The sequence below is a fragment of the Capsicum annuum genome, chromosome 3 (assembly GCF_002878395.1).
Source record: "Capsicum annuum cultivar UCD-10X-F1 chromosome 3, UCD10Xv1.1, whole genome shotgun sequence".
Taxonomy (NCBI): domain Eukaryota; kingdom Viridiplantae; phylum Streptophyta; class Magnoliopsida; order Solanales; family Solanaceae; genus Capsicum; species Capsicum annuum.
In genome coordinates, this window is record NC_061113.1 from 178,588,662 (window position 1) to 178,607,799 (window position 19,138).

The following is a 19,138-nucleotide window of genomic DNA, read 5'->3' on the forward strand; positions in this document are numbered from 1 at the left end:
CATTGCAAAAAACAAGTTAGCCCGGTTCAATGTGTTCCAAGGAAAAAAGGAATCACAGTTGTTCCAAATCGGAAGAATGAATTAGTACCAATGAGACCAGTAACCGGTTGGATTTATGCATAGAGTACAGAAAGCTGAACAGGGGGACACAAAAAGACCAGTTCCATATCCTATTCATGGATCAAATACTGGATTAATTAGAAGTCAGGGGTTGATATCGTTTTCTTGATGGGTATTCGGGTTACATTCAAATCATGATTGCTATCGAAGACCAAGAAAAGACTACTTTTACTTGCCCCCATGGGACTTTTGAATTTAAAAGAATGTCGTTCGGGTTATGTAATGTGCCTGATACTTTTTAGATATGTATGATGTCCATATTCTCTGACATGCTGGAAGACACTATTGAAGTATTCGTGGATGACTTTTCAGTGGTGGGGACTCATTCGATGACTGTTTGGCCTATTTGGCCAGTGCGCTGTAGAGATGTGAAGAGTACAACTTGGTTCTAAACTAGGAAAAATGCCACTTCATGGTGAAAGGAGGTATCATGCTAGGGAATAAGATCTCTAAACATAGTATTGAGGTGGAAAAAAAGAAAATTGAGGTAATTTAAAAGTTGCCACCGCCAATGTCAGCTAGCGGCATATGAAGTTTTTTGGGTCATGCAGGCGTTTATAGGAGGTTCATCTAGGAATTTTATAAAATTTCAAGTCCTATATGCAAGATTTTAGAGAATAAGGTGAAATTTTTGTTCAATGATGCTTGTCTCAAGGATTTCAAATTCCTAAAGGAACAGTTGATTTCAGCACCTATCATTGTGTCTCGTGACTTGTCTACACCTTTTGAGGTAATATGTGATGCGAGTGGAGTGTCCATGGGAGGTGTTCTAGGCCAAAGAAGAGAAAATATATTGCATCCCATCTACTATGCCAGCAAATATTTAAACCCCACAAAGAAAAATTATACAGTTACAGAGCAAGAGCTGCTTGCAGTGGTTTTTCTTTTGAAAATTTTGTGCTTACTTGATTGGGACTAAGTTCATAGTGAAAAATGATCATGAATACTTGATATACTTGATGTCAAAGAAATATACCAAACCAAGTTTGATTCATTAGGTTCTCTTGATACAAGAGATTGATTTTCAAGTACAAGACAAAAAAGGGAAAGAAAATCTGGTTGCTGACCACTTGTCCAGACTTGAGGAGGAGACCATACAGAAATTAAGGGATGATCTTGAGATGGATGATGCTTTTTCTAATGATTTAGTGTTGGAAGCATCTCAATATTTGATTCCCTGGTTTGTTGATTTTGCCTACTATTTAGCAAGCGATCTTTTCCTGAAGATCTATTCTTCCAGCAATGAAGAAGATTTATGAAAGAGGTAAGGAAGTTCTTTTAGGATGATCCATATTTATTTAGTATCTATGTTAATGGTATGATTCAGAGGTACATTCCAGAGATAGAGATGATGACCATTCTAGAAGTTTGTCATTCATTACTAGTTAGAGGTTACCACAGTGGCACACAGATAGCTCACAAAATTCTACAATGTGGATTTTACTGGTATTCAATTTACAAATATGCTCATGATTTTTCAAGAGCCTATGACCAATGTCAGCATCAAGGCAATATTTCACGGCGCCAGGAACTCCTCATGACACCTATTCTGGAGTTGGAGTTGTTTGATATATGGGGGATTGACTTTATAGGCCCATTTGTGAGCTTCTATGGCATGATATGCATTCTGGTAGCAGTTGAATATGTGTTAAAATGGGGTGGAGACAGTTGTGATTTTAGATAATAAAGGTAGAGGAGTCACCGCCTTTTTAAAAAATATATATTTTCTTGATTTGGCACTCCACGTGCTATTATCAGTAATGGTGGGTCATACTTCTATAACCATTTGTTCAAAGCACTACTTGATAGATATGGTGTAAGGCATAAGGTGGAGACACCTTACTATCCTCAGACAAGTGGGCAAGTTGAAGTCGCTAATAGAGAGATAAAGTCCATATTGGCAAAGAATGTGAATAGCAATAGGACTGACTGGTCTAGAAAGTTAGACGATGCATTGTAGGACTATTGAATAGCCTATAAGACCCTTATAGGTTCCTCTCCATATCAGCATGTATACGGCAAGGCTTGCGATTTATTGATTTAGTTTGAGCATAAGGCACTATGGGTGTTAAAAAGGCCAAATTTTGAGTGGCGTGATGCTGCAAACTTTAGGTTGAGCAAGGTAAATGATTTGAATGAATTTCAACTCCATTCTTATGAGAGCGCGGCTATATACAAATAAAGAATGAAGCTATATTATGACAGAAAAATAGATAAAAGAGTATTTGTACCCAACGATTTAGTCTTGTTGTACAATTCAAGACTATGCTTGTTTCCTAGCAAGATAAAATCTAGGTGGGCTGGACCATTCACTATGGTAAAGTTATTTCCACATGGTCCCATTAATATAAAGCATGATGGTGACATCCCATTCAAGGTAAATGAGCAGCGGGTGAAGCACTACATGGGAAACCTAGAGAAAGTTAGAGTCTACGTTGAGATGGACCTTGGTAAAGTCTGAATAGCCAAGAAAGCTAAGTTATGCCGCAATGGTAAAGTGTATCCCATGTATGTTCTTGTTTCTCTTTGATTTATATCATTTTATTAAGGATATTGAGCAGTTTCAAGTTTGCCATAAATTTTTATTATCGTACTTCTTTTCCTATCGGTTACGGTATGGTTGCAGAACTGGCATTTCTAGTATAATTTATATTGTATTGTGTTTTTTTTTTATTGTATTGTGTAATTAAGAGATTTTTAAGTATTTAGTGCAGTAGTTATGTTTTTCAATGATTTTGGAGAAAATGATACCCCTTCAATTTTATGTTTTAGAACTGTGTGAATGTATATATGTGTGAACATTATGGATCTTATTATGGCATTAGGATTAGGGACATGATAATTATTTGCTAACAATTGCATGAACCGTATAGGTATTAGTTGGTAATATTGACTCTGTGCCATGTGTGTGTGAGATACTACCTAGTTCCCTTTGTGTGTTGAATTCAGGACTTTTCTGGTTAGTCTTGCCTAGGTTGAATGATAGTCAAGTTAGGAAAGGATCATAGGTCATTTTTCATTTTAGTCCACTTTTAGCCTAAATGACCTTCCATGGGTAAATTGTATCCATTGGTCCTTGTTTTGAGCCTTGTAGCCTATTTTTCTTGTTTCACCTTCCCATTTTTTCTATAATGAATCTATTTTGGTCCTAGTCCTCCTTTTACATTATACACCTCAACTCAGACAAAATGCCTAAATTTAGCGTGGCTATCATAGGAGTGCATAGTGTAAAGTGGGTATGTAGAATAGTAAAATAAGAGAGAAAGCTAGTAGGGATAGGTGTGGTAGAAAAAAGAAAAGAAAAAGGAAGATAAAAAAAAGAAAAAAATTATGAAAAAGTAAAAAAGAAAAAGGAATAGAAGACCACACTCATTCTGAATGTGCAATAAAGAATAAAAACGGAGAAATAATGGTGAAATAAAAAAAAATTGGCAAGTAAGTGAGACCCCAAGGTTAGTGTAGTTCCAAGGAGGCATAGTCACTTGATATGTCTATATGTACATACCAGCCCAGAGCCTACATTACAAGCCGAGAAAAGTCCTATAGTGATCCTAACTTGACTATCTGAAAACTAAGGTAAGGAAAATAAAGGCAAGCCTATGGTGTTTGACATGCATTGATTGGAACTTCTTTTCTGAATAAGAGTTTCACTTGACTATCCTTCATTGACATGCATTATTTCATAGGAGTGAGTGGTACATCCTTGTTGTGAGGGCACTTGAGTCATATTATGAGCTATTTGCTTATTTTGGGTAGTGTAACTTGTATATATGACTGGTTGTCTATTGCCAATATAATTTCCATACCTTGATACCATTGTGTCACATTGTTGTGCTTCATATTCATACACAATTGATTTTGAAAAGTGAAATTAGAGGGGTGTTGTGTTCTAAACTTATAGTGATGATAGACTGCCCTGAATAACTTAGATTCTCCTAGTTAAGTGTCGTTTTTGTTTTGTTGTGTTTTCTTGATTGAGGACATGAAAATATGCTAAGTTGAGGGTGTTGATGTGCTATAGAAATAAAACACTTTTCATGCTTAAAACAAGGAAAATATGCAAGTTTCTGAGGTTATTTTCTTAGATATGATGCATTTTGGGTATGTTTTGCAGGAAATTATGTTTTGGATGCTAATTTCATGAAAAAGATGAAAAAAGGTATTTTGGCTACTTATTGGAGCAATTATGGATGTTCGGGACACCTTTTCAGCTTGATTGTGATCAAAGCATTTTTAAGAATTGAAGAAGAGCTGAAAAGATTCTCCCGACACTTACTAATTCAACATGTGGACCACAAGTAGGATGTGTGGACCGCAAGTAGGCAAAGCAAGTGCCAGAAGTCCAAAATCCTGAGAGAAAACCTGTAGGATTTTTTGGTCGTGGCTCTTACACCCTGCACTTGAGCCCACCCTGCAGGCCGCAAGTGCTACCTGCGCCCAGGGCCAGGGCGCAAGTACAGGCCATAAGTGGCCACCGACCCTGTTTTCTCCTATTTTATTCGGACTTTGGTTTTAGGGTTTGCTCTTGTACTATAAATACCCTTTATATGTTTTTCAGTAGGAGTTACACACTTTTGATATTCACAAATATATTTTGATTCCAAGATTTGATTTTGCTCTTGGGATTCTCTTATATTAACTTCTGTTGATTAATTCATTTACAGTTGTGATTTTTCTACTTTTTATTATTGTGATTTTATCTATGCTTTCAAGTATGAATGTTGTAGATTTTCTCACAAACATGAGCAGCTAAAAAACCCATAGCTGGGGTTGTGGAAACGCTGGCGGATTAACGAAGCAGGGGAAGTGAAATTGTTGAATTAAACCAATACCTATGGCATGCATTGAATTATCTTCACTATAATAGTTTTCTTAGCGCTTGAAAACGTTAGGATCCTACCTAAATTATTGATATTTACTCAAAAAGAGGAGCAGTGACTAGAAAAAGATAATGATAACCATAATTTAGAGTTAAACTGTTGATCCATGCTTCTAGGTTTTATCTTTGTAAGATGGTTAAGTTTTATGTAATAAGTAGAAACTCAAAAGGTAATAGTTAATTGGGATCAAGATAAGGGTTAGTGGCAGTGCCCAAGCATACACGCAAGTGCATGTGGTCTTAGCAAGTGCTAAAGTGGCTTCAAAGAAGCCCAAGTATCGATCTCACAGGGACTTGTGTTTGCCGCCTATCTAATTCTAGTATAACTAATTGAGAAAAAAATAAACACCAAGAGTTTTGAATAATTCTAAACTAAAAATAAAATAAACAATGTGTAAAATAAAAGACTTGGGACAATCAATGGAGGAAAGCCCGGGATTCAGCCTTGAATGGAAATATTCATCATCCAATCCCTTGGAATGATAATACAAACCATAAGAAACACTAAATTAAAGAATGATAAAACCTAAAAAGAAGTTGTGGTAGCCACAATGATGTCCCAAGTGATCTAGGGTGTTCCAAGATATCCCAAGATGCTTAAAACGTTTTTAGGACATCATATTTATAGTATACAAGTTATATACCAAGTTGGAATAGGTTTACACGCTGTTTCCCTTTAGCTGGGTGAAATTTTCCCGATTTTGGTGCTCCCCGCGTCGAGCCATAGTTCCAGGTCATAATTTTCAAAAAATCTGTCAAATTCCAGTAGCCAGTCGCGATTTCAATGCTTCACGGGGACTCCTTAAACCCCATTATAAGATACACGTGACTACGGGTCAAAATATTGGGACTCTTCTGAATCCACTGAAGTTTCAACTCATCGATTGGACGCCTGCATAGTCCACACTCACCCCATACATTTCAGGGGTCCAAATTGCGTCCAACTTGCATCTTGTGTTTTCGTTGATCCATTCTGAGAATTATTGAGTTGTTTCCACTTGATTTGAAGCTTGTATATCCTTCATATAACATCATAAAGCATTCAAAAATACTTATATAGCATTAAACACAACAATTTAGAGCTCAAAACAACACAACATCCTTAATGATAAACTAGAAACACGAGCTAAGCAGAGGCTAAATTCACATTGAGCTTTAACTTATTATTTTGACTCTTTTCTTGATCCAATTGACACTTGAACAATATAACTAAGTTTTTTTACATATAAATACATAATAACAACCTTAATAACTCATTAAAACACATTAGAACCCAACACAAGAGATTAGAAAAACACCTAGCTCAAGCTAGTTACACTAGTTTTCTCGGTTGACTTCTAAATAATCAATTTGAATCAAAACTCATCTGAAACCACCATTAAACATTGTAAACACATACTTGGACACTTAAATGCTCATTTATGTTATTATCAACACATATAGCATAAGAATCATCCTCTAAACAAGGCTAAAAAGCTAGAATAGTAACTCTAGAATGCATAAATACATCCAACATCACCGCCCCACACTTAAAGCCTTGTTCGTCCTCGAACAATTATTAACTATAAACACCATGAGCTGAAGAGACTCCACACTTCTACTACATGCAAGAAATTTAAGCTACCACTACAATGACTACACGGAATGCAAGTTTACAACACTAAGCATGTTATACACAATTGTAAGCTCAAGAATCCTACTTTCAAAACATCCTAGCCTCAAGAATGGACTCCAAAAGTAACAAACTCATGAATATTGTTCAATCAAAGATATCACAAGAATCACTCATATTCATCAAACATTTGCCCCTCACGACAAGAGAGTTACCAATAATTACTCACAAAGATGTGAATTATCACAATAGGTAAACAAATCAAGTTACGCTCACTCCCACAAAGAATTCATAAGTTACACATAATGAACCATAGGATTGCCCTTAGTGTAGTGCTCCACTAAATTAGAATGTTGAATTTAGAATCAATTAGGACTTTTCTGGGTTGTAGTGTAGGCTAAGGGACGGGTAGGAACTATTTTGGCCAAGAATAGTGACTAACCTCTATAAGCGCTTTAATGCACTACATTATATATTTATAATCAATCTCCAACAACCAAATTACACTTTTTCATCCATCCATACCTTTTATTTTTTTGCCCCATCTCTTTTAAGAATTTTCATAAACACTTAGTGGGTGTGTTATTTATCCCTTCAATTTTTTTCTTTTTCTACAATCATGGGAATATTTCTAACACCATTTATATCAATCCCAACCACCACACATAAAATATAAACACCAATAACTCTTACCTTGGGGAATCAATTTCACCTTTTTCTTTTTCAATTTCTCAAACTTCTTATTAATTCAATTTTTCATTTAAGCACTTAGGAGCTTTTTTTTGGATCAAATTATAGTCTATCAAAGAAGGGATTTGGCTACTTATGTGGTTACTAAGGAAAATAAGCTAAAGGCTAAATGGGGGGGTTAACTAGGACAATGCACAAAGGTAGGTAAAAAAAAGGTATAAAACAAGTCTGTCAAAGAAATGCCTATATCATCTCCTAAACTCACATTTTTTATTTCGCTTCACACACACACCAGGAAAGTTCTAGACATCACATGCAACAAGGAATATACTACAAACTCACATCACACATGGCACATGCTCAACTCAATAGGATCATCATAGACTCCCAATCAAATGATAGCATAAATTAAAAACTAAATCAATAAGTCCAAAAGTCAAAAACTTGAGCCTAGGAGTCTCAAAAATAGCAATTCACTCATTCAACATGCTTTTATCAAACAAACCCACTTGCATCATGTAATCAAAAATAGCACCAATAAGACAATCTCACTTATTCATAATTGAAAAAAAAATTAATTGAGACAAAATTTGGGAATTTCCCCCACCCCACACTTAAAAATCAACTTTGTCCCCAAAGTGAATTTAAAAGTAAAAGATAGAAATACTCCCTGAGGCCTATAGGCCTAGCTGGTAGCATCTTTTGTTATTTACATAAAGAAGATCCATGGGACCCCACACTTAGTCTTTGTCTTGCTTCTTAGCTCAAGTGTATGGTACTCAGACTTTCCATTAACCTATGACTCAACCAAAAATAAAAACTATGCAAAATTAAAACTAAAAACTAAAAAAAACATACCTTAGATTGGGTTTCCTCCTAAGAAGCGCCTAATTTAGTGTCGCGGCACGACCCAATCAACTTTTTCTTCCACCTTGAGGATATAAATGTCACCCCTAACTTCATATCCATCTTTTTGCCTCGATCATAGGGAGGTGATACAAAGATTATGGAATCGAGTAATGGAATGTGCATGGTAAACCACTCGGCCTTGAAGTGAGGTGTGTTTTTATGTTTCTTGTCCAGCGTAAAATTAAAAATATAGGATTCTTGTTCCTCATCTTTACACTCTTCTACTGTTTTAAATGATTCCACAGACAAGACATCATCTAAATATAATGTAGAAAAGTGTTTCAAATGCGGCCCAACAAATCCCACTTCATAATTTATACAATCTACTACACAATCACTTTTATTCACCTTCTCAATTTCAGTCTCAAGATCAAGATGACAAATGAATGGTTGTCATTCTTGTGTTTTCTCCACATATTGGCTAATATCCTCCATATATATTTATTTGCTTAGCCACTATAGACATGGTGGCAGTTATGTCTACTTAAAAATTTCCACAGTATCAGTTTTTGAGTACTCAGACTTCCTCAAATTATCCGCATCATATTGTAAAGGTTCCGTCCATGCACTTTCATAAAAATCTAGACAATAAACCACAAGGTAGTGTCCTCCACAAAAAAAAATTGTCATCACTCGATAACTATCTATCTCCAGACTGACAGCTCGAGAAGAGTGTGAGAAAAATAGAAATAAAGAAAAATAAAAAGAAACTAAACAAAAATTATTTATAACTCAATATAGAAAAACTAAAAATAAAATAGTTGCCTAATAACAAGCCCCCAGCAATGGTGTCAAAAACATGACAGTGTCTAAGCATACACGCAAGTGCACATGGTCATATCAAGTAGTAAAGTGGCTTCAAGGAAGCACAAGTATCGATCTCACAGGGACTTGTGTTCACCACCTATCTAATTCCAGTCTAACTAATTGAGAAAATATAAACACCAAGAGTTTTGAATAATTGTAAATGAAAAATAAAATAAACAATGCATAAAATAAAAGTCTTGGGATAATCAAGGGAGGAAAGCCTAGGGTTTAGCCTTGAATGGAAATATTTATCATCCAATCCCTTGGAATAATGATACAAACCATAAAAAAATAAAATTAAAGAATGATAAAACCTAAAAAGAAGTTGCGGTAGCCTCCAATGATGTCCCAAGTGATCTAGGTTGTTCCAAGATATCCCAAGATGCTTAAAACGTTTTTTAGGATGTTATATTTATAGTAGATAAGTTATATACCAAGTTGGATTAGGTTTACATGCTGGTTTCCTTCAGATGGACAAAATTTTCCTGATTTTGATGCTCTCCTCTTCGCGCCATAGTTCCAAGTCACAATTATAAAAAAATATGAAAAATTCCAATATCTAGTTGCGATTTCAACGTGTCACAAGGCCTCATTAAACCCCATTATAAGCTACACGCTCCTTTGGATCAAAAACTTGGGCCTCTTCTGAATCCAGTGATGATTTTAACTCATCCATTGGCCACCTACACGCACTCCACACATTTCAGGGGTCCAAATTACGTCCAGCTTGCGTCTTGTGCTTTTGTTGAGCCATTCTGAGCCTTATTGAGTTGTTTCCCCATGATTTAAAGCTTGTATATCCTTCATATATCATTATAATCCATTATACAAGTATTATATTGCATTAAACACAAAAATTTAGAGCTCAAAACAACACAACATCCTTAACGATAAACTAGAAACATGAGCTAAGCATAGACTAAATTCACATTGAGCTTTAACTTATTATTTTGACTCTTTTCTTGATCCAATTGACCCTTGAACATTATAAATATGTTGTTTTACATATAAATACATAATAAAAAACTTAATAAATCATTAGAACCCAACACAAGAGATTAGACAAACACCTAGCTCAAGCTAGTTACACTAGTTTTCTTAGTTGACTTCTAAATGATCAATTTGAATCAAAACTCATGTGAAACCACCATTAAACATCATAAACACATACTTGTACACATAAATTCTTATTTATATCTTTATAAACATATATAACATTAGAATCATCCTCAAAATAAGGTTAAAAAGGCTAGAATAGTAACTCTAAAATGCATAAATACACCCAACATTAGTTAGTAAGTGTAATGACCCTTCAAGTTATTTTGTGTGATTCCGTTTTTTCACTGTTAGAGATTTTTCATAGCTAGCCCATATCATTTTTGAATTGTTAGAGCTGATAGTTTGGTTGCCGAGCAGTTCATTTGGTTTTAAGAACTATTTCCCTTTTTAGAAGTCTTCATTAGTTGCAACTAGACATCGAGCAAGAACTTCAGCAAAATAATTTCCAATGCAAATTCTGACTAAGCCAGCAGCTTTAGAATATTGATTTTAGATTGGGTAGACCTTTGGTTCATGTCCCGCTACAGCCAAACTTATTTCAACCTATTGATCGGAGAGCTGATAAATTGAAAATTTAGGTGTGGGACCTATATTTTGTTGAAACAAACTCAGATGGAAAATCCAACTTCTCCAACATGTCCAAAATGTTGAAATCAGTGTGTTTACATATTTTGTTTACTCACATTAGACTTTGGATGCATCCCAAGGCATTGGCCAAAACTTGGAATAAATTCCAAATTCAATTATCATCTGGTGCAATAAAAAGTACTGTGATTACGAAAGTTTTATCATGATTGGATTTCATTATCTTTGCCTGGGTATTTCTAATTACGTGAACTTAGGTCCTGAGAAGGGATATTTAATTACCCTTTAAGTTAAGAATTGGCCATTTTCTCTCTTGTTTTGAGTTCCATAAACCTGACAAGGGTATGTAGTCCACAAGTTGAGTCCTTGGTGTTGATTAGGAACTTGAATAACTTGCATATTTGTGATTAACATCGAATCTAAGGTATGAATCGTTCATTATTAATATGGAATTATTGATTATTTGACTAAAAAAAACCCAAATGACTTGAGGCTTTATTTTAGCCCAAACATGATTGATTGGCACCAATTTTTTTAGGGATATAACTCCCTAATGGCATTTGAACAATGAGTTGGTCTCTAAAACTCATTTCTCGTATATGGGACTTACTTGGGAGTTTTGGGTATTGTTTTGGACCCAAAGAATAATGGTGCAATATGGGTATTGATATTCTTATAACAATGCATAGATTGTATTTTTGATAGCCTGGATCGTATAAGAAGCTTCGAGAAAAGAGAGAGTGAAGATTGTTGATTTGTGAGATATATTTGGATTCGAGGTAGGTTAGGCTTACTTATTGATAGATTGAGCTTTATTATAGTATGGCTTTAATATCCTGATAAGATTGGATGGGGTTTTAGGTGTTGAAGTGGTAGATGGTAATGTTTGGGATTAGTTGAACCACTTAGTCTATTGAACCCATAAAGTATGGTACTTGACTTATAGTCCAGAACCTTGGTTATTTGGACTTGTTATCTCATAAATAGCATAAGAATGCTCTAGTTTCTGTAGTTAGTTGAGAGTGACCATGTCACTTACAAATAGTAAGTTAACCTTAGTTGTGCATAGTTATGTAGATTTCCCTACTAGCTTGGGTGGATTAAGAGTAATACTTAAGGATGGATTTCACCATAGGACTAGGGAGGAATGATAAACCTTTAATACATGATGTAGAGGGATTAGCTTAGTTCTGGGTAGAAGTTAGACTTGAAGAGAAATTTGGGTTATTAGAAGCAGAACTTGACCCACCTAAAGATTGGACTATGTAGTTTCATAAGTGACCTAGTACTTGTTAAACGCATATAATATGCCTTGGGTAGTATGATGGTTAACCCTAGTAAATGGTTTATTTATGATGTTGGTGTTGGAAATGGTATGCATGATTGGTTGCTAGATTATTGATAATGCTTGGATAGCAATAAATTGTCTTGTATACTAAACCCGTGAATATGCTATCACTTAAATCATTGACTAAATTACCATGTAGTTCTTGAATCATGCTATTACTTATATTATGTTCAATCATAATGACTAAAATAATATTTGTGCTAAAGATCCTCTTATGCTAATAATGTAAATCATGCTAATAAAGAGGGGCTCTAGAAGATAAACTATGGCTTGTATTTGAAAATGCTAATGATTATATTGATCTTGATAGAGTATTGAGTGTTTATACCATATGAATATACTTTTTCATGCTCCTAGTAATATATTTTGTTGATAATGAATAATAAGATATGAAGGTATGTCTTACCTTATGTCTATTTCACCCTATCCTTTATGGGGCTTGGATTTATTATGGATTTGATTGCACATATATATTGATTTTATGTTGAATATTGATGTTATGATAAATATTGAAGCTATAGTAAATATTGATGATGTGATGATGCTCGATAAATTTGGATGAATAGTAATAATGTGATGATGCCCGATAAGTATGGAAGAATATTGATAATTTGATAATGTTCGATAAGTCTGAAGGAATATTGATGATGTGATGATACCCTATAAGTTGGGAGGATATACTGATGATATGATAATGCCCGATAAGTTCGAAGGATATATTGATGATATGATGATGCCCAATAAATTTAAAGGATATAGTGATGATATGATGATGCCCGATAAGTTCAACGAATATATTGATGATATGATGATGCCCGGTAAGTATAGAGGATATAATGATGATATGTATGGTATGAATATAAATATATGTTATGTGTGTGGTGATGTTTTTATATGATCACATTCATATATGCTTGAGGGTATGATGTTATTCTTAGTATTGTTGGTTATAGTTCCTTAATGATAATCACTTGTTAAGTGGTGTAGTTCTTGCGAGTGCTAAATAGTGAGCAGAAGTAGTACATGCGGCATAATGTATTAGGAAAAGTTGGTAATAGGGATATTGTGTGGTATTTGAGGATCCATTTAGTGAGTATAGATAGCATTGAATAAATGGATTAATTAAGGAATATTTTCTATTAGAATGGGTTATATAGTAACTAGTTGTCTACTAAGTGACTATTTTACTTGATCACTTAAGTCTAGGATTCTAGTTATTGAACCTTATTTGGCTGAAATATGGTAACTAACAATTGTGGTTTTTATATTATTGATGATGATTATTGATTAGCATTGGTGATGATTAATGACATTGATGTCTAAGTTATGATGTTGATTAGCTATTAATTGAGGATTTGTATATTAATGTTCCTAGATACTAAATGACGTTAATGGTCAGATATATATATGCATTTAATAATGATTAGTGGTCTTTTGCTAGGTGAAGACTAGTGTAATTATGATGACTAGAACTATGCATGGGCTAAATAGCGTCTATGATCTAGTGGTGAACCTTGACTAGATGTTGGATGTTGGTTATTAAATAGGATAATGGCTAGTTGTTATCCCATGAATAAGGATTTTGTAAAGTGTTGATTAGTTTAATAATTAAAGGTCATTGTTGTCTAGTAAATGGGTGATTCATTACTAATCATTGGTTAGCTAGTAATTAGTAAGTAAAGTATATTGATTAGATAGATATCTATATGGTGACATGATTATGGGTATTAGTACCTTGGTATATGTTATTTAATTGTGGTAATGGTTGATGGCTAGAATTGTTGACAAATGGTTGTTGATGTGAAATGTGGAAAACCTTAGAAGTTAAGAAGTGGGTTGTATATCTATTTACATTGATGAATCAATCCTTTGGTGTACCCTCCAGTGGTATGGGACGCCGTGATAGGTTATTTACTTTATATTTTTTTAGGTGTGCTCCCCTGTGGTATGGAAAGCTGTAGTGGGTTCTTTTACTTTATGCTCTAATGGATATATATATATATATATATATATATGCTAACTTGGTATGTATGTGATTGTGATTGTATTAATGCAGCTTTACACTTTTGGATCAATTACTTATTATAAATAATGGTATTATCGTGTATCGATATGAGATGTCGTATTATCATTTGAGTTGTTAATTTATTCTATATAGTGATGATGAAGATAATTTAGGTTTTATTCTGTACCCTGACTTAGAGATATTATCTTTCTTCATATCATTTTTATATCATAATTTAACTCAGTCAGTTATTAATGCCTACTGAGTACCCATTGTTTTGGTACTCATACTATATTTTTGTACCTTTTTGGTGCAAACCTGAGTACTAATTGTCGCCTCTGAGTTGAGATCGTGTAGTGTTGATCTTCCGAAGACATAGTGAGCTCTTGGAGTTTCAAGTCGCCAATTTCCCTCTATCCTTATTCAGTCTTTTGTATTCAAGATGAATGTATTGACTATTTTAGACATATGAATTGTATTTCCTATTATCAAACTTAGATACTCTTGTACTGATATTATCAGGTTATGGGATTGGTATCCGTATTTTGACTATCTTCTTTTAGTGGAATACTATTGATTATAATTATATTGGGATATTTAATCCTAATTGGACATTTCTACCGAAGTAACCCATTAGCTTAGCTTTGGGTTACAGTGTTGGCTTACCTATTAGTGGGTCTTAGTAGGTTCCCTCATGACTGCATGAATTAAGTCTTAAAATATTGGTATCAGAGCCTAGGTTTCACCAGTATTGTCAGTATAAGGGCAAGTGTCTAATAGTGTCATGCAGATCAGAACGTTGATGTATGTTTCCTATTTTTGGTAGGCTATGAGACATTCTTAGAAGTCCTTTACTTTTTTCACCCATATTGTGCTAAGATTCTGAGTTGATTTGTAGGATATTTTCCTGACTTTAATCTTTTGCAGATGCCCAGGACACGTGCTATGGCTTTGTATGATAAAGGTCCTAATACTGAGCCCAAGGATCCTACTCCTAATCGATGATAGCCTCATGATATGTATGCATTTAGGGACCATGATGGGATGCCTCCCACAAACCCCATTCTACACCTGAGCTAGAGATTTTTCTGCTATAACCAGTGGTGGGCTGGGGACCAGCCCAAGCTCCACCAAGTTATATTTCCTTTTCATTACTCAAAGATGTATTGATTCAGCTGTTGGGTATTATTGTTGGTGTGCTATCTGATAGTGCACAATCTACTATGGCAGGAGTGCAGCTTGCAGCTGTAGCTCTTGGAGTTGAGGTTCCTTCTATGTCGGTAGTTGTTCAGTCAATGGCCTCTCAGCCAGTTGTGACCCAGCCTACTATGTCTGCTGAGGAGTAGAAGATATTGGGTAGAGTTTTGAGGTTAGTTCCACATAGGTTTTCTTGTGCTCCTAGGGAGAATGCATTTGAGTTTCTTACTACTTGTGAGGATAGGCTTCGTTGATTAGGCCTTGTTGAGACTCGTGGTGTGGATTACACCACATTCCAGTTGGATTAGTTTGCTCAGCACTAGTGGAAAGGTTTTATGAGTTACAGTCCAGTTGGATCTTCTCCCTTATCATGGACACAGTTCTCTCAGATATTCTTAGAGAAGTATATATCGTGTAGCCTTAGAGATTGATCGAGGGATCAGTTTACCAAATTGGAATAGGGTTCTAAGACAGTCGTCGAGTATGAGGCCCATTTTCATGAGTAGGCCTAGCATGCGACTTCTATTTTTGATGTTGAGTATGAGAAAGTTCCCTTCTTTGTGAGAGGACTGAGACTCCCTAGTAGGATGGCTACTCAGAGTCTAGATTTTGTAGGTTAGACCTTTGCAGAGGTTTCAGATCATGCTAGAGTGATAGAGGACATGCATTGTAAGGGTCGTGATAAGAGGCCCAAGTATTAGGGAAGATTTGGTAGGAGCCGTAAATTTTCCAATTCAGAGGTGGTAGTTCTCATGTTGGGTATCCTCTGCGTCTATCTTTTCATTCTCAAAGCTAGACTAGTCGACTAGTTCAGGCAACTTTTCAAACTACTGATGGAGGTTAGTTTAGTACTAGTGGTCACCCTGGTAAGAGCGAGGATTGATCTTTGAGTGGTTCGTCTGCAAGTCGCGCTAGACGTGGTGGTTACTCTAGTTCAGCCGCATTTGTGAGTTCTAGTTCTGCTCGTGACTCTTGTTTTACTTATGGAATTTCTAGTTATTTTTTTTGAGATTTCCCTAGTCGTGGGGCGATGGTTATTTCAACCCAGGGTGCTACCCCTATTAGGGTGGTTTATCCCTTAAGTAGAGGTGGTTCGCGAGGTGGCAGGGGTGGTTATCAGGGCTCTAGAGGTGGTGCTCAGGCAGGTAGGGCAGGAGGTCGATCAGGTGCCTATCCAGGTGGAGGGCGTGGTTAGTTATGCAGTGCCTGCTAGAACCGAGGCTGAGACTTTGGATGTTGTAGTTAAGGTATGATTTTGGTGTGCCTGGATTAACTTATTCTTATATATCTACTTATTATGAGCCAAGGTTGGACTTAACTAGTGAATTATTATCTATGCCATTGTGTATATCTACTCTCGTGGGTTATTCTTTAGCAGTGGATCGGGTATTCAGATCATGTGTTGTGATATTTAGTGATGTTTATACTTATGCTGATCTTATTATTCTAGATATGCTATATTTTGATGGGATTCTGGGCATGGACTAGTTATCCCATTATCATGCGGTCATGGTTTTTTTCCAAGATAGTTACCTTAGCTATGCCCGGCGTACCCCTAATTGTATGGTAGGGAGTATTTAGTCACGAGCCAACGGGGATTATTTCTTATGTTTATGATATTGCAGTCTTATCTCGCTTATATATGTTACACTTGTGTAAAGAGTCCATTGCTTGACTCTGTTCCTATTGTTTACGAGGTTCCTGATGTGTTCCCTACAGACATGCCTAGTATTCCCCTTGATCGTGAGATTAAGTTTGCTATTAACCTTGAGTCTGGCACCCAAACTATTTCTATATCACCTTACCATATAGCTCATGTCGAGCTTAAGGAGTTGAATTCTCAGCTTCAGGATCTTATTGGTAAGGATTTTATTAGACCGAGTGTGTGGGAGCTCCTATATTGTTTGTGAATAAAAAAAATGGCTCCATGCGTATGTGTATCAATTATAGGCAGCTTAATAAGGTAACGGTGAAGAACCATTATCCCATACCTCGAATCGTTGATTTGTTCGACCAGCTCCAGGGTGCAGCCGTGTTTTCTAAGATTGATTTGAGGTCTGGTTACCATCAATTGAGGATTCGAGATGAGGATGTCCTTAAGACAGCTTTCAAGACCCGTTATGGTCATTATGAGTTTTTGGTGATGTCTTTTAGGCTGACTAAGGGCCCAGTCGTGTTCATGGATCTGATGAAACTGTGTGTTTAGACCCTATCTAGAATCCTTCATTATTGTGTTCATTGATGACATTCTTGTGTATTCAAGGAGTAGTTATGAGCATCTTTTTCAGTATTTGAGGATAGTACTCCACACCTTACAAGATCATGTTCTTTTTACCAAGTTCTCTAAGTGTGAGTTTTGGCTTAAGGCAATGTCATTCCTTGGACATGTGATATCTGAAGCTAGTATCATGGTGGACCTAGCTAAAATTTTGATGATTTATGATTGGACTAGGCCTACGTCTCCGAATAAGGTTCACATTTTCATTGGTTTGGTTGGTTATTACAGGCGCTTTGTTGAGAACTTTGCTATCATTTCATCCCCTATGACTGGATTGACTCAAAAGGAAGTTTCTTTCCGATGGTCGGAGAAGTATGAGTTGATCTCTGGAAAGCTCAAGGATTGTCTTACTTCAGCTCCTGTTTTACCTCTGCCTATTGAGAGTGGGGGATTCACCATGTTCTGTGACGCTTTGGGTATTGATCTTGGTTGTGTCTTGATGCAGGAGCGTCATGTCATTACTTATGCTTCTAGATAGCTTAAAGTGCACGAGCGTAACTACCCTACTCATGATTTAAAATTGGTGGGGGTAGTTTTCTCGCTCAAGATTAGGAGGTATTATTTGTATGGAGTGCATTGTGAGATTTTCATCTATCACCATAGCCTTAGCGTCTTATGACCCTGCGAGAACTTAATGCTCGCTAGCATAGATGGATGGAATTACTAAAGGACTATAATATTTCCATCTTGTATTATCCGGGTAAGGTAAATGTAGTAGCTGATGCCTTGAGTTGCAAGGCAGTGAGTATGGGTATCCTGGGATGCATATCAAGTCTTGCATGGATTTTGGCTTGTAAGAAAGCGAAGTCTTCCCTATTTTAGCACATTCGTTATCATCAGTATGAGGATAGCAAGCTATGCTTCCTCGATGACCAAGTGGTAAGTGGTGAGTCTGAGAGGCACACCATTGATTTCGAGGGTATTTTGAGATTTTTGGCTCGTATTTGTGTTCCCCGGCTTAATGACTTGATTCCGTCAATTATTCATGAGGCTCATAGCTCTAGATAATCTATTTATCCCGATACGGCTAATATGTATAGAGATTTAAGGCGGCATAACTGGTTGGATGGTATGAAGAGAGATGTGGTAGAATTTATGGCTCGTTGCCTATATTGTCAGCAAGTTAAGGCCGAGCATCAGTGTCTATGAGGATTAACTTAGTGGTTGCCCATTCTAAAGTTGAAATGGGAACGGATTACTATGGACTTCACTATTGGTTTTCCTCGTACTTCCTGTGGTCTTGACGGTATTGGGTTATTATGGATCATTTTACCAAGTCCCCATATTTCATTCAAATTCAGATGAACTTCAATGCTGAAAGATTAGCCTATATTTATGTTCGAGAGATAGTTTATTTGCATGGGGTACCTGACAGTGCCCAAACGCACATGCAAGTGTACATGGTCTTATCAAGTAGTAAAGTGGCTTCAAGGAAGCCCAAGTATCGATCTCTCAGGGACTTGCATTCGCCGCCTATCCAATTCTAGTTTAACCAATTGAGGAGATGAGCAAATAGAGTTCTAAAGTTGTAAATTAAAACTAAACTAAACTAACAAAAAAAAGTAATGACTTAGGAAAATCTATGGATAGTAACCCAGGGTTTAGGCTTACGAACAATCATACTATGTAATTGAACTTCATTCATTAAA

At 35.9% G+C, this 19,138-nt stretch overlaps 1 protein-coding gene across 1 annotated transcript; it reads left to right on the forward strand.

Annotated features, from left to right (window-relative positions):
* Window positions 1-15,237: 15,237 nt before the first annotated feature.
* Window positions 15,238-17,967, forward strand: LOC124896759. The gene is made up of 2 exons (XM_047408570.1): window positions 15,238-15,344; window positions 17,718-17,967. The coding sequence occupies exons 1-2, from the start codon at window positions 15,238-15,240 to the stop codon at window positions 17,965-17,967; spliced, it is 357 nt and encodes a 118-aa protein (XP_047264526.1).
* Window positions 17,968-19,138: the final 1,171 nt, after the last annotated feature.